The 16,412-nt window shown below is 38.3% G+C and overlaps 1 protein-coding gene across 1 annotated transcript; it reads left to right on the top strand.

The window, feature by feature from the left end:
- Positions 1–3,755: 3,755 nt before the first annotated feature.
- Positions 3,756–16,122, top strand: LOC113226616 (synaptotagmin-16). The gene is made up of 8 exons (XM_026459317.1): positions 3,756–3,838; positions 4,554–4,712; positions 6,727–6,835; positions 7,559–7,728; positions 10,715–10,933; positions 11,419–11,583; positions 13,287–13,451; positions 15,322–16,122. Exons 2-8 carry the CDS (start codon positions 4,644–4,646, stop codon positions 15,352–15,354), a joined length of 930 nt encoding a protein of 309 aa, XP_026315102.1. The 5' UTR covers positions 3,756–3,838; positions 4,554–4,643; the 3' UTR covers positions 15,355–16,122.
- Positions 16,123–16,412: the final 290 nt, after the last annotated feature.

The raw sequence follows: 16,412 nt of genomic DNA, 5'->3' as shown, positions 1-16,412 counted from the left end.
ATAAAAAGAAAGGTCTTGAGACTAAACTTTAGCTACATGTTGCATAAATTTTGTTCTTGTAATATATGGTAACGCGATATACGTATAAGTTTCAATCGCATAGATGGTCCATGATTTAAATCGCAAAGATTGGCACAGCCGCTGCGGCCGTCACCCTGAGGCATAAATTCACAAGTCCCATGTGTCTGTAATTTCACCGGTACGCTTATCGTTCAAAACCGGAACGCAGTAATGCTCACGTTATTGTTTGTTTTTCACAAGGAGCTCTACTGCCTGTAAATTGCACAGTACACGCAATTTCAAAGTTAATGAAAAGTGCACTGTTTACTCTGCCATAGGCAAAGTTATACAAAACTGTCACTTTTTTAAACTCAAACTTTGAACACCATTAAATGATTTAGGCTCAATTTATGATGCTAGAGAATGGTCGCGCACTCTAGTTTGTACGTTCCACAATTGACCATAACGTTCATTACGCTGTGTACGTAACTGCCTCTGTGGCCGAACGATTACCATGCCGGTCTGCCACGCAGAGGTCCCAGGTTCGGTTCCCGGGCCGGGAGAAATAGTTGTATGGCCTACAATTTTTTCTCTCGTGACTTTGGGTGTAATTTGTGTTTGTCTGTGTGTGTGTCCATGGCACCCGCGACACAGGGTTTCCCTAGTGAGGGGCTATCTTGAGTGTGTGCGTTATTTATTTAATATCGTTACAAAAAGTCGCTTCCTTTCCGTTCCGCCGCAATATAAATTGAGCCTTATTGTACAATGTTGCATATCTTCCACGTGACTCGCTGCATTAAAATAATGAGTTCCTCCACCAAAATATTAGAGAAAATCGCGAAAACGAGCTGAATTTAAAAATACTCTGTATTTTCTATGACCCCAATGTACGGGACAATTAGGCTCAACTCACACTGGCGCAGAGTCGAAGCGTCGCGACGGGTCATGTTTTTCGCCTATACCATATTCATCTCTATTTTCCCATTATTAAGGTACAAATTTGTGTTATGCAAATGTGGAATAGCACGTCGACGTGCGACGACGAGCGCCTTCCCGCGTTGACCCTTGGTTAAAATCGAGCTGTTTCGCGTGTCACCGTGCGTTCTTTGCGCTTAGTGACGCCGACCACGCTGTGATCCGGGCGCGCTAATGCGAGCGTCGTCACGCGACGACGCGCGTCGTCACGCGTTGTAGTTGAAAAACAAGACGCGACGCTTCGACTCTGCGCCAGTGTGAGTTGAGCCTTAGTCTTCACGATGCGTCGTTTCAAACTGATCGAAAGGATGAATAGATTGTGTATGTTTATGTCGTTAACGATTAACTTGAACGCCAAGAGAGCAGACCGATTCGATTATCATGACGATAAATCGAAACATGGAGTCATTTGATGTATTAAAATACCATAAATTCAGAATATCATTAGCTTCGACTATTACGATTTCTACTTAGTCGAAGATATTTTACTAAATCAGGCTTATTGTAGAGCAACAAGGATAAAACTTAAAAAAACCCCATTTAGTTTCACTTTAGTTTCCAGAATTTTCCCAGTGCAGATACTTTTTTTCATATCGAGTTCTTACTTTTTTTCAGTTATTTAAGTACGTATTCTAATAAACTAAAAGAAATTTATATTCATATAGCATTGTTAATAGTGAAATTGAGCACCTAAATCTCTGCAGACGGGCCGTGATATCTTCAAGAATTCATACCAACAATATTAGCAATCCACCAAAAATGCCTTGCATTCATTACCGTGATAAATGACCGCACAACCTCGTCGACGTTGCAATCGACGATATTTTTTCGTACCTAACAATCTTAATGTAAGATTTCCCGATTATGTATAATAGAGCAGCCTAACAGATTACCAAGTTTTATTACGAGTAAACTGGAGCTCTGCCCTTCTTGTCATAACTGCCATGGAAAAAATTCAATTTTGAAAAATTCATATTTTTCAGTAAAATAAATATATTTTTTTAAATTTTCCAATATTTTTCCTATAATTTTTTAAGTGGATAATTGCTATACAAGTTTATTTTATTATTCACGCTAAATAAAACTTCAAAAGATATTTCTAAACGTAGAACATAATACGAACCTTCGAAATTATATTTTTCCTATTTTCCGGAAAAAATTCCACTATTTGAAATTTTTCGGAAAATTACTTAACAGTAGTCGTGACCAACGCGTTTGCATTTTGGTCACGAAAGTTAAACAAAACAGTTTTCAAACTAGAGTTGTCTTAGTCACTAGAGTAGAAAATTTTGAAGTATGTAAAAAATCATACTACTAAACTATTGATTTTAGCGGAACTAATGTTTATTTTAAATGGGTGATCTATCTAAAAAAAAAATTTCGACTACTGTAAATGTGCCACCCTGTACATAACGTTAGAATAACACTTATACAACAACGCAATACTCGTTTTAGCGTCTGAAATTTCTTTTTAAGGCTGAGCGTGACGTCGTCGCGGTTCTATGTAATTTCTTAGCTATTAATTAGATGGCGTTAGTGGCGCGAAATAATAGTTTTTTTAAGGATTTTCGCGAAATTACCAGCCAAAAGTAACACTTTGATAGTATACGCGATACGAGGAATTCATAACACATTTAAAATTAAAATAATTTTTTACGTATAATCTTACAATCATGCAATAATAGTCATTTTCCGCTCGATACATACATACAAAGGTGCGCTGTGGTCTAACGTTCTTTGTACAGTATGAAGACTGAAAATAAAATAAGACCGCGTTCCCACTATGTCGTGACGACAGATTGTCGTGCAGTTTACAGTGTCGTTACTTGTATATTTAAATGAAGTTGTCCACATATAGCACGACATGATTAACTGTCGTTCACGATTTTTTATCGTAACAACGGCAACCATAAAAACGTGACGACAGATTGTCCCAGCTCCTATTGTCGTCACGTTTTATTTATCGCTTTCTGCACATATTCTGCTCGCTGCCCTCCCCTCTCGTACCCCTCGCCCTCTGCTTGCTTTGCAGTAGCGTTGGGTCGTATCCAGAGATGGGCAAAGAGGCTGTCGTGAAACGTGATAAATTGTCGTCACGATCTAATGGGAACAGCTAGTCACGACAGTCATTTAACGATAAAAAATCGTCCACGACAGATAGTCGTAATATGGGAACAGGCTAGACACGACAGTCGTCCAACGATAATAGAACGTGACGACATAGTGGGAACGCGCCCTAACAATACAATACTTTTTAATTAAAAAATGGAAAGTTGCATTTATTTCTGTGAACGCCGTGATTTCTTAGAATGTTTTCGGCATTATTCTGTACATATTATTAAATTTGTACCCACAAACTTAGAAATATAAGGTATCTCAATCTATGGGTATCCTGGTGTAATATTACTACTGGTGCCATTATATTTATATGAATGGATGCAGGTTTTAAATTAAATGAGATTATATTATCTTCTAAAACAGAAATCGCCCTATGAACTTTTAGGTGATATGAAATCCTAATTTTGACTGAACTATTTTTGACCCGGGCATAGTCGGAACAATTTTTTTTTTTACCTCATATCACATTAACTTAACGCATCTTTTAAAAACTCTCTTTCATATACATTCGGTCTAGTACCTACTCACAAGCCTCAAATTTCAGGACAAAGAAGAAGTGGAATGCCACTACGAAGAGAAGAACGAGAATGTGCCAGCAAAACTCGAGGTCGAAATTGTGGAGACAGCGCTACGAGAGACTACCTTGAGAGAAACACGGATCGACGACGTGGTACCAAAACGCGCGGAGTATATTCACACGCTTGAAGCACAGAGCAGCGTTGATAGTGACGTCGTTGCACACAATGTAATGTACACTGTGTTATACAAATATAAATTCTAGCATAGTTGGAGTTTGTACAATAAATTATTAATGCGTGGTGCTAGTGTGGGATCACGCCTTTAAACCGCACGTGTTGTGAGCGACGCAAGCGGAAGTGTTCTCTACACTTACATAATATATATTTTTTGTCACGCTTGTCACCCGTGTTCGCCACTGTTTACAATTTTTCGTGACCTACATTTGCGCATAACACGCAACTCTTAGGGTCGTATTCCAGAACTCTACTCAATACTCAAGTCAGGACTTGAGTATTGCAGTGAGCACTGAAAATCATACTCAAGTCCTTGCCATTAGGGTCGTATTTCCAGTGCTTGAAATCATACTCCAAGTCTGCTCAAATCCTGACTTCAGCATTAAGTAGAGTCTGGAATACGACCCCAAGAGCGGTTGCAAACGCCAGATTGGGTGCAAACGCGATGCAGTCGCTAATCGTCTACCTTTACACATGCGCGGATTTTAAGCAGCGATTCAAACGCGCGACTGCATCGATACAAACGCGCGTTCGTGGATCGCTACACTTGGGATTTGTAGGCGATTGCATCGATGCCATCGCGCGTTTGTATCGATGCAGTCGCGCGTGTACATCAATGCTAAAAGTCGCCGCGTGTAACCATTCTTAAGTCACTTTTAGACTTTAGATTTCACAATTACAACGACCGCATGTCTCCCAATTCTGCAGGACACGTCCCTTCTTTGCGCGGACAATGGCAGTCCGCAGGAGCGTGGATCTGTGGAAATAACCGTACTATATGACGCTCCTGTGCGGAGTATGACTGTTCATGTTCTGCAGGCGAGATCGCTGCCGTTGAAAACCCCCGGTCAAATACTGCAGAGTCAGGTAAGGTTGCGAAACAATAATAGTTATTTGTTATGAAAGGCTGCAAAGTTGTTGTTTGACGCGAGCGCTTGTATTGAAACGTAAGCAAGCGAAGGAACCTTAAAAAATATAATCCTGAACGTAGCGAGGGTTTCAAGACACGAGACGCAAAACAACTTTACTGCCATGCGAAATACACAACTTTCCACCTCACTATAGCGAGGAAAATGGTATATGAAAGAAAAACAGTTGAACTGTAACAAATTAGTTTTATTCATTCATACATCAAAAATAATTTAAAAAACATAATTAGTTATCGTTGTCAATTCATATTCATATTCTCTATTTGCAAGTTACATGGTTATACATATAACAGGTGTTCTTATACTAGTGGTACTTGACATGTAACACCCCGTGGGCATTGCAACATTCTGAGAGCACTATGTCCTTACTTTTTTTTTTTTTTTATATATATATATAATAGACACACGATTGGCCACAATCTCACCTGATGTTAAGCGACGATGTGACCGACGATGGGACGCGTTTGCCTAAAAAATGCCTATTCACTCTAGCCTTGAATAGCCCCAAATTGTACTTTTCGGGAAATACAATGGCCGGTAGAGCATTCCATTCCTGTGCCGTACGCATCAGAAAGGAGGAAGCAAAGCGCTTAGTGCGAATAGGTGGAATATCAACGACATAAGAATGGAGTGCTCCGGACCTTCTAGTCGACCAAAGGAGGAACGGTGAGGGCGGAACCAAATTGAAAAGTTCCTGCGCACACTCCCCGAAATGTATCCGATAGAAAACCGAGAAGCAGGCTACTTTTCTGCGATGATCGAGATTTTGGAGCTTCGACTCCACAAGAGGATTATTGTTAATAAGTCTCTTTGCTTTACGCTCCACCGAGTCCAAGGCAGCTAACTGGTATTGGGCAGAGCCGTCCCAAAGGTGGCAGCAGTACTCCATACAGGATCGAACTTGTGCTTTATATAGATTTAAAAGCTGTTCAGGTGTGAAGTACCGCCTGACCTTGAAAAGTATGCCTAGTTTTCTGGCAGCAGTTTTTGCCAAGCACTCGATGTATCGCCCAAAGTTGAGGTTGGATGATAAGTCCAGACCAAGTAGCTCAAGGTGGTCCCTTATCGGCACGGATACACCTCGGAAAGTCGGAGTAAGGTGTAGGGGACTCCGTTTTGATGAGAAAAGACACGCCTGTGTTTTAGCCGCATTAAACCTGACCCTGTTAGCATCTCCCCAGTCGGAAGCAGCTTTCAGACTCAGGTTCAACCGGGTGACCATCGCCTCTCGCTTACACCGGATCTCTTCACTGTTGTCTCGGGCGTCTGGCACATAACTCACCGCCACTGTGCTGTCGTCTGCGTACCCAAAGATACCGGGCATCAGCAGCAGGTCGTTGATATGCAGCAAGAATAGAGTGGCGGAGAGGACAGATCCCTGAGGTACACCGGCATTTATACCATGAGGAGCAGACGAGTAACCATCTACAACTACACGGATTGACCTATCCTTCAGAAAATCGCCTATCCATGTGCAAAAGCCAACAGGAATTCCGTAAGCTGGAAGCTTGTTTAACAGGCTATCATGCCAAACCCTATCAAAGGCCTTTGATATGTCGAGAGACACAGCAAGCGATTCACCGCGTTCTTCACTAAAACATATACATTATTAAAATAAAATTAAGAATTATTAACAAAATTAAATCTAATGTCATGTATAATAAGAATAAAATATACCTACGGATTTATATTACATAAATAATGTACGACAAATCGCGTAGTTGAACTTGTCATTATTATTTTTTTCATCGAAAGAAAAAGTTACGTGCACCACAGTCTATCGTCAAGTTCGAGTTTCAAAAACCGTTTCCAACCTAACGTGGAAAAAACGCTTTTGCGCGCAGATTTGTAATGAAAAAGAACGCCTTTCCGAGCTAGTGAGGTGAAAAAGTAATTGAATGTTTTTCGACACAGATCACCCACCGATAATGTACTTTACTTCAATATTGCAGGTGCGAATAGTACTCCTACCTCTGAAAAAACAAAAGTTCAAATCGAAAATACGCAATGGAGAAAACCCACAGTACATGGAGAGTTTCGTGCTGCACAAGATAAATCCAGGTAACCTAGTAGTTAGTCACATTTGGTGAAAATAACTTTACGTTAACGCTTTGCCAAACATTCGTTATTTTGGCCGTCGAATGACAATTCGAGAGAGTTCAACAATGCTGTATATATTAATGAGATATTATTTTAGAAATGGTTAAAAAGCTCACATTCCTCCTTGCAATTCGCTTCACCTCGTTTGTATTTGGTCTGCGTACAATCTATAAATAGTTTTCTTTTGACGGTTGAATGACAGCTCTAAATTACGTAGTCCAATACTGTGCCCATAGATGGCGCCTCAAAATATGCTACTAGATATTTTTGTCTCAAACCATTTCGTGCGCTGCATCCGACTATAAAGATATGTAGTAAAAAAAAATTGATAATAAATACATGGTTACTACAGGGTGTGACAACATGATTCCTAAAAATTGTCACGACAAAAAAAAAACAAACTTAACTAGAAATTTTACAAGAAAACCACTGTATTCATTTTTCAAAATCTGAAATAAACCCAGTGTTACTGCCGCTCGAGCCAAGCAAATTGAACCATATTAGCACCGGAAAAAATTGAATTCGATCTGAGGTTTGTATCCACTCTTAATGTGTGCGAGTGAAACTGAAAACATTTCTCAGTCGCACTACACAATGTCGCTGCAACCGTGTACAGATTTACCAACACACTCTAATATATGGCGTGTGTGTAGGTATAAAAACAATTTTATTCACCTTATATAGAGGACGTGCACGGTCTGGGACTGCGTATCCGCATCTACGGATGCGAACGTATGCGGCGGCAAAGGTTGCTTGGCGAGGCGGCTGTACGATTCGCGTCGCTCAACCTCGAGCTCGAAAACGGCTTATGGCTTCAACTTGCACCACGGCAACATCACCAGCCTAGCTTACAGGTATGCACTACTACTACAAGAAATATATAGATAATTAGGATAAATTACATTGCCGCCGTAAGTTGAAATGTGTGACATTTTTTCAAAATAATTGTTATGTATACTTAACGTGACTATACGTCCCGCTTTTAAATTTCGTGATCCGCTCTCCCCAAAATACTTAACAATGTCCCGCTTTGACAAAACAAGACACAAGTGACATTAACATGAGTTTCAAAAAGGTAGGGTCTGAAAAACAGCTTAAGCTGAGACTCTATCCTTTTTATCTATACAGTATCTATAAGTGATGTTATTTACGACTAAATTGTTTTGTAAATATAGATAAATAAAGTTCTTTATTATTATTTATTATTATTCTTAACAAGCGAAAAATATATAATGCCAGCCCACTAGACTACACAAAATTAGTTTTTTTTTAATTTTTAAATATTTTTAAATCTTTTTAAAAATTGTTCAATCAATAAAAAACATTCCGCAACTATCATAAAATTTGTGTATTATTTTTAAAACAATAATATAATAAGTGACAGGGTGTCCCGCTCTGAAGAAAAAATAATGGTCACGTTATGTATTTTTTGTATAATATCAAGTGACGGGACGACTAAGTCGCCCCTGATGGTTAGCTACACGCCTGTCCATAACAGTTGCAGTGCCACTCAGCTCTTTAAATCGTAAAGACCCGAGGCGCACTGCCACTGCGCCCGTCACCCTGAGACATAAGTTGACAAAACCCGTGTGCCTGTAATTTCACCAGCACCCACACAGTAATGCTGACATTACTGCATAGCGGCAAAAATAGATAAGGTGGCAGAACTTACCTGGACGAACTCTTTCTCAAGGAGCTCTACTGCTACTAAAAAGAAAACAAAATGTATACTGCCGTGACCAATAAAAGCCGATCTGTCACTATTTTTATTTATTCATAAGAGGATAAGGTATGAAGTTACCGCAAGAGAAAAGTAAATATTTGCTTATTTCATTTCTTCAAATTTTTCAGTTCAGAGTTTATTTATTATTTTCTCGGTTCTGAGTTTTTGTTATCAACGCCCTTTCAACTATGGTCGGCACTGCAGAGCCTTGAACACCGCTGTAAAGTTGCCTGCTTATCAGTATTTTACAGGATATACCACGAAGAGCGTGCGAAGGAATTGCAGTATTTAATTCCGCCTTTCCATCATCCAGGGGGACTAGACGTAGGCTGGGGTACCCCTAAGTTGTGGATATTCCAAGAATTCGCAAGAAGCGTTTCGCTTCTCCATTTATATGGCTTAACGGCTATGGAGTGGAATTTCTTGCCTGCAGACTTATTCCTTAAACTTGGGCCTTTTCAAGGCGAGAGTGAATAGGCATTACCTAAGTGTGTGATGCGTAGTCCAACGTTGACCTCGTTGTCACCTTCCTATATGTTCCATTATGTGTGCGTACTAGTATTAAAAAAAAAAAGATGCGTATTATAGTCAATGACACAGAATTTGTATCTGGAAGGAAACGTTCATTAATAAAAGATACTATATTTTTTTAATTTTTCTTTTATAATACCAAATGGCGGGACGAATAAGTCGTGCGCCTGGGGGTTAAGCGACACTTTTATACATAACAATTGCAGTGCCATTCAGAGCTTTAAATCGCAAAGATCTTATGGACACTGCCACTGCGTTAGTCACCCTGAGACATAAGTTGATGTGCCTTTAATTTCACCAGCATCCTTAGGCTCAATTCGTATTGCGGCGGAATGGAATGGAAGCTAATTTTAGTAACATAGCATAACGAACTTTATGATCAATTGTGTAACGTACAAACTAGATACGAGCAAAAATCTTCCGCGAAATGCGCGAGGATTCCGCGGAAGATTTTGACTCGTTACTCGGAACGCAGTAATGCTCACATTACGGCTTGGCGGCAGAAATGGGTAAGGCGGCAGTACTTCCCTGGACGAACTCTTTCACAAGGAGCTCCACTGCTACTGACTCTGCATGCTATCGATATTACAAAACTTCGAGTTGTGAACTTTATTTGACTATGAAATAGGCGTTGCCGTGTCATCATATCACGGTGTCATAGCCGTGGAATAAACATAAATAAAACTTTACTACGTGTATTCAATTCGAAGCTTTTTCTAGAAGTAACAGGATTTTTATATTTTTTTACAATGCTCTTTTTTTTCTTCTTTCCATAAAGGAAAAGGCAAAGGTTTTACACCATACAGCCAAGTCTTGGTACATTATTTTTGAGCCATGTCTTCGTTTAATTGTTTCTGTAAATATGGCCGCCACAAAGAGGATAGGCAATTTGAGGCGGCGTGTTTGGATCGACTCGGGATTCCTTAGAACGGGCCGATACGGGTATTTTAGTTCGAGATTCGTATAATTTCGCGTTTTAATCTTCGATTGAGGCACAATAGCACTATCCTATTCCACTTTAAACTAGATTTCACAAAATAATTGAAAGTCAAAATAAAAACGACACTTTTCCCTCCAAAAGGCCCAGAGCGAATCCCTTACAATGTTCTATTTTTTTATACAATACTAAATACAAACGTACAAATTTATTCCGCCAATACTAACACAAATCATACAGCCTAGTCTACAGTATTGATATTCGGAAACGATCTTTCCAATGCTGCGATAAATCAAATTGATTTTTAAACCTGTACTACCACTGAGTTCAAAAAATGAGGAGGTACCCAATTCGGCTGTATTTTTTTTTTGTATGTATGTTACAAGATTACCCCCAGCATTTGTGAACCGGTTTTAATGATTCTTACTTTGTTGAAAAGAGGATACCTCGGTATTGGTCCCATTTAAATGTGAAGCAAATATTCCACCTCTAAGCTTGGCAAACTATGGTATGAACCCAGTTCGGCGCACCGATGGCAATAAAACTGGACAAATAAGTGTAATTCCAATAAAAAAGCCGATAAGCAAACTTTTGAGGTAGGTTTTTTTATAAAAAATGTTAATTATTGGTAATCTTTATTCCATTCCAGCTACCGAAACTAGAACTCACGCACTCAATAACGGGCCTGCTAGCCAGTCCGTCGTCTATAACTACGGTGGGTCTACCTGGGGTGGGCAGCATTGCAGGTGGGGAAGCGTGCAGCCTCGCTAGATCTGACTCTGCCTCTTCTTGCTGCAGCGCTAGATCCGCACCTGAGTTGTTGTTGGGACTACAGTATAATTCCACAACTGGACATCTCTCTGTTGAGGTAATTATACAAGATAGTGTATGTTGACAAGGCCCACGTGCCTCCAATTTCACCATTCCTACAAGCGTTAGGCATTCTGCCGAAGCATCCCGAAAGTTGCCAGCTCGGTACCCTTAAGCTTACCGCAGCTTTGTTTTTGCAGCTACGACCATTATAATTGAAATTGCAATTACAATATCATAATATATTTAACTGCCTCCGTGACCGAACGGTTACCGTGCTGGTCCTCACGTACACACAGGTCAGTTGTTGGCGCTATTTCAGCTTTCGAATTTTTTATTTCAGTGCAAACGAGAGTGATGAGTTGCCAGTGTCGGATGGCCCTTATTTTGTCTCTATTTCGGTTATATACTCGATGTTTGTATTACAAAATTAAGTAACGAAATGGACAAATTCGGGACACTGTAAACCATGGTCTATACGAGTATGCACTTTTCCAACTACGCTCTTCGACTTTATTTACAATGACTAAGTAATATTGACAGGTAATAAAAGGCACCCACTTCCGCAAGCTGTCTCCGACCAAAGCACCCGACACTTATGTGAAGCTGAGCCTGATCAGCTCGTTGGGCATGGAGATGGGTCGCTGCAAGTCCACCACGCGCCGCGCGCAATCCAACCCGCTTTACAAGGAGCTCTTTATCTTCCAGGTTTGCACTTACACCTCTATATCTCTCAGCCAATTCCTTACATTTTCACACTTGTCATTGTCTGGTTAAGCTCTCACGAATGGCGACGACCTCGGTGGCCTAACTGTTTGCATCACAGACCACATAGTGGTTTGCATAATCCAACCAGACTAAGGTAGAACCAGTTTCAACTAAATTAGGTGTAAATTCCGTTGCTTTGGTGCTCATAGTACAGGGTTTTAGGAGACCTGATAAATGGTGTGGTTCTCTGGCACATCGATACTTCCAATGAACACTATGCCAACTTAATTTTTTGACTTGTTCTGTTTTTATTTTGTTTTTTGTTTCTTTATTTTTTTTCACAAAATAAATTTTTTTTGGTATTGTTTTCGAATTTTGTTTATTTCTTTTTTTAACCGACTTCAAGAAAAGGAGGAGGTTCTCAACTGTAATTTTTTTTGTAAGTATGTTACCCGATTACTCTTGATTACTTGATTACGGCATTTGTGGACCGATTTTGATGAGTACCTAAAGTATGTAATTGTATTTAGAACATTGGGTGTTTAGCGTTTTTTTCTATCAGTTTTAGCTACACAATTTTATTTTTTATTTCACGATAAATAAAACTTCAAAAGATATTTCTAAAAAAAAAGGACTTAGCATGAGCTTCGAATGATACTTTTCCAAGTCTTATTTTTCAAATTCTTCAAAAATTATTCCGAAAAAATTTCCATTGATATTCTTCGGAGAAATTCCCAGCAGCTGTCCCAACTATATAATAAGCTGTCACATTGACCTACCGCCAAATTCATACAATCGTCAATTTGTCTAATAACCGCTGACGTTGACGAAATCGTCGCGCAAAACGATGGAGCCAACCCCTTCTATATAACTTGAACTTGAATCTGCAAAGCAGAAAAGTATGCCTAAAATGAAGAAAGAAGTTTTAAATAAGTTGAAAATATTAACAATTGTAATTAGGTAACATTACCGAAACGTATTGTTGTTTATATGACAAAATGTAAGCAACCAAAATCTCCCGACAATGTTTTGCGAAGGGAGAACCTTATCTCTATTTATGATATTTTATGATACTGTGTGTGTGTTACATTATTTGAAAAGATAAATAAATGTGAAAAGAATCCAAATTTAGGGCCCTGGTTCAGTTATATTACAATACCATCGAGCTGAGCTAATCTTGGATTCCAAAGTTGAGTAATACATAAAACTGTTTTGAACAATAAAACTATCGCTTACACTGTGTTTAGTTTCCTTAAAGCGTTTAATAGTCAAGAGAAGTAGAAGTCAACACACCGTGGCAGATGCTATACCAACTAAGCCACAGAACGAACCAGTGGACCTCACGAATTTTTCTATGTGCAACAATGTCGGATCTTTGTATTTGTTTTCAATTGATCTGTGTATAATTATTACTAACTAGTGGAGCAATTTCGCAAAAAAAAATGGAATATCAAGTCAATAATAAAATGATAACAGTTAATAGCGACGTCTCTAGCCAGGGCTGGTAGGTGTAAAGATATCTAACTGAATGACGAAATACTGTCATAGATTTCTCATAGATGGCGCTACGGCTAAAAAGTCGTTGAAAACCATATACAAAGATCCGACAACAAGCACATAGAAAAATTCGTGATGTCCGCTGGTTTGTTCCGTTCTTAGAACTCAACATATTCAACGCAGAACTAATCGAATCTGTGTTCCAGGTGGCTCTATTCCAACTAAGCGAGGTAACTCTGATGGTATCAGTGTGGTGGAGACGCAGCGTGAAACGCAACGAGATGGTTGGGTGGTTCTCGCTCGGCCAGTCGCCCTCAGGCAGGGAAGAAGAGCGCCATTGGCAAGAGCTCTGCGAACGCCAAGGGGAACAGGTACTAACATATTTATTTCATAGTGTTTGGTTAAAACAGTGTTGATGCAAGATGAAGTAATGAGTGAATGAGAGTGACTGCAGATTGGTATATGTATATATTTTTATATTTATATTTTCATATCATGTATAAGTACTATGTACTAAACACATAATTCCTCGAATAATTAATGATCTTCCTAAAGCACTAAAAGACGAGCTTAACCCCAAAAACATAAAGAATAAACTAAAACAATACCTCCCTAATCAAATAGAGTCATAATCATGTAAATTTCAAGTATAATTGTAATTTTATTATTATATACTACTTTTATTATTACATTACTATAAAGACTAACGTTTGAGAATAAGTATCCCAATCCTAACTTTTTTTACACTAGCTAACTATCTAACTTATAAACCGACTAATTTACTATTTTGAAAATAAAACACACCGTATAACATTAACGACAGAAAGAATGTCTTCATCACACACACTTCCACACAAAAAAATTAATCATGCTAGCGGCGAATGCGACCGGTCAGTCGGGTCGATGGGAGTGAAATATCTTCTTACCTAACCCATTTTTGTGTTTATAATTGGCAACATGATATGCAGCGGTGTACAGAAAAATCTGTAATAGGTTTATGCGACACCGTTTTATGTATTTTTAACTTATTATAAGCTATGTAAGTATGTTATAAATAAAAAAAATAAAAGATGTAATATCTATCGCTTATTTATTTCTAACGTTTCTAACACTTTCATACTTTGCTTGTAACGTCTTTTGTTTCTGTTATATACATATATCTAATTACATGTCATTACATAAATACCGTACACATATACACCCCACACCAATGATGTTATACGCCCCACACAAACACATCCTATACACAAGCACATCCCCTTATTTGAACAATACTTTCTTTTTCAGTTGTCATTATTGTAACGTATGGTTAACTATAATTAGTTATCTATTTGTGTATTTTATTTATATTTTGTAATTTTATATACAACTAGTGTACTATTGTTAATCTGAAGATAATATAAATATTAAAAAAAAGTGCTGCAATTACCATCAGAACCGCTGTCACCAAAACTTACACTATAATAAATTTAAACACTCTGAAATCTTGATAATGATAGTCGTAGTTCCAAATTTAAAAAGTAGTAACAAATTGTGGATTCTTAGTATATCTTAAACTTTACTTTTTTTTTTATTTACTTCATGTTGGCATATCGTTGAAAAATACCTATTATTGCAAATTACGATGTTTTGATTTATTATTAAAATTTCAATCAATGTGCCATCTAGCGGTCAATCGCTAAACGACGACAAACTTTTTACGCCTATGTGTAGCCTGGAAAATTCGTGACGTTTACCTCCAAAAAAGAAGCTACCATATTGCAGTGGTATAATGTTTACTTTTGTTTCTCATAACAAAAATGTGTTACGATAAACAGAAATGGAAAATGTATTAAAATTAAATAAAATAAAACTTAACGATGATGTGAAACACCACCGTGAATAATATTGTAGGTGCGACTATTATATTTTCTCTCTAAGTAGTAAAATAAAGCGTGACAAAATACGAGTTTCGATATTTTACACGAGGTAATTGACACGACCATAACGCACAGCTCAAATATGCGGAGCTCTGCATACTGTTGGCACGCGTACCACGCCCACCAAGCACTTCTATTGTATTACTTGTTCTGTGGTAGAGCTATATTTTCAGTTTATACTTATGTCAAATCTGTCTCTTTGCCATCAACCTAACATAAATGTTTTATTAATTATTATTATTGTCGTTTATCATTATATAATACACGACACTATCGATTGTTGTCAATCATACCGGTGTAATAACGCTCTAAATGTACACAGGTTCAACGCTGGCACGTTCTACAAGACTCCTGACGGTCACCAACTTAGCGCGAAGAGGATGCGCTGGTCTGAACTCCCGCGCCTTTGTCGCGCATGTGCTATGCTTGCACTGGCGGATATTACGCCGGCCTCGCGATGTGAGCGGAGACGCCGATCCAAAGTCACCAGTGGGGCTCGACTGCGTCAGCTCATGTCTTTTTCACTCTCCTTGCAAAGAGTTTATTTTGTATTGGTGGACAAGAATCTCATGGTTTGTAGGTATATTTCCAAGTACCTATAATGTCCTGTCGATAATATGCTGTACAGGAGAATTTAAGTCTTGATATTGATCTGACAGATAACTGTGATCGTGAACTGACATAACTCTGTCGTAGCACGTTCTTAATGCTATAGACCGACCAACTTATCTGTAATATAAGTGTGGCATAGCATTGGTGTAGTATAGCAACTAATAATAGTAACTAACAATTGAGAACAGATTATTTACTTACAATATTGTGGTAACAATTCTAAATAACTCAGCGTCAGAATGATGCTGAGTGCTAGAATACGATGATGGGTAGTTTAATTCTTAACATTGGCCAATAGATGGCGCAGCTAGCGTTGGTACTCTGTGGTCGTGAATTGACAATGACTAGGTTTCCTTGCAAAAATAATGGACTTTTTTGTTATTACTTTACGAAAATCAGTTATTTACATTACGATACGAGACCTTGAATTTTTAATTGAACCTTGTAAATAACTTTTTTCCCTCAAAATTGTAAATTGCGTGTATTAAAGTATTAAAGGACCATTTGGGATCAGATCACAAGCCAGCTGTTTATATGGTACTTCTCTGTCACTTTAAGTAAATGAAAATGTGGTTCGACATATTCCATGAGATTTTGTTTGTCCAGAAATTGCAATAATGGGAGCTAACATTGTAAAAATCTTTGGAAATGTTTTAATGATTTGTTGTATTTCTGAATGTTTGAGGAAGTTTTCAAGATTTTGGTGTTAGTTATTGTATGTGTTATTTTATAGCAAATTATTACTTACTTTCATATTGACTTAAATCACCCAAAAGGAATCGACGATTTTATTTTCTTTTC

Source organism: Hyposmocoma kahamanoa, unplaced genomic scaffold, assembly GCF_003589595.1.
Source record: "Hyposmocoma kahamanoa isolate Upper Pololo Valley unplaced genomic scaffold, ASM358959v1 192, whole genome shotgun sequence".
In the NCBI taxonomy this organism is placed as follows: domain Eukaryota; kingdom Metazoa; phylum Arthropoda; class Insecta; order Lepidoptera; family Cosmopterigidae; genus Hyposmocoma; species Hyposmocoma kahamanoa.
Note: the sequence above shows the minus strand (reverse complement) of the source record. Positions and strands in the feature narration are given on the sequence as shown.

What these genes read in the sequence shown, in the direction of transcription:
- LOC113226616 (XM_026459317.1), top strand. Translation starts at nt 4,644, where the DNA reads ATGACTGTTCATGTTCTGCAGGCGAGATCGCTGCCGTTGAAAACCCCC. An exon ending in GTCAAATACTGCAGAGTCAG is followed by an intron (nt 4,713 to 6,726) that starts GTAAGGTTGCGA and finishes TCAATATTGCAG; the next exon opens with GTGCGAATAGTACTCCTACC. An exon ending in CTGGACATCTCTCTGTTGAG is followed by an intron (nt 10,934 to 11,418) that starts GTAATTATACAA and finishes TAATATTGACAG; the next exon opens with GTAATAAAAGGCACCCACTT.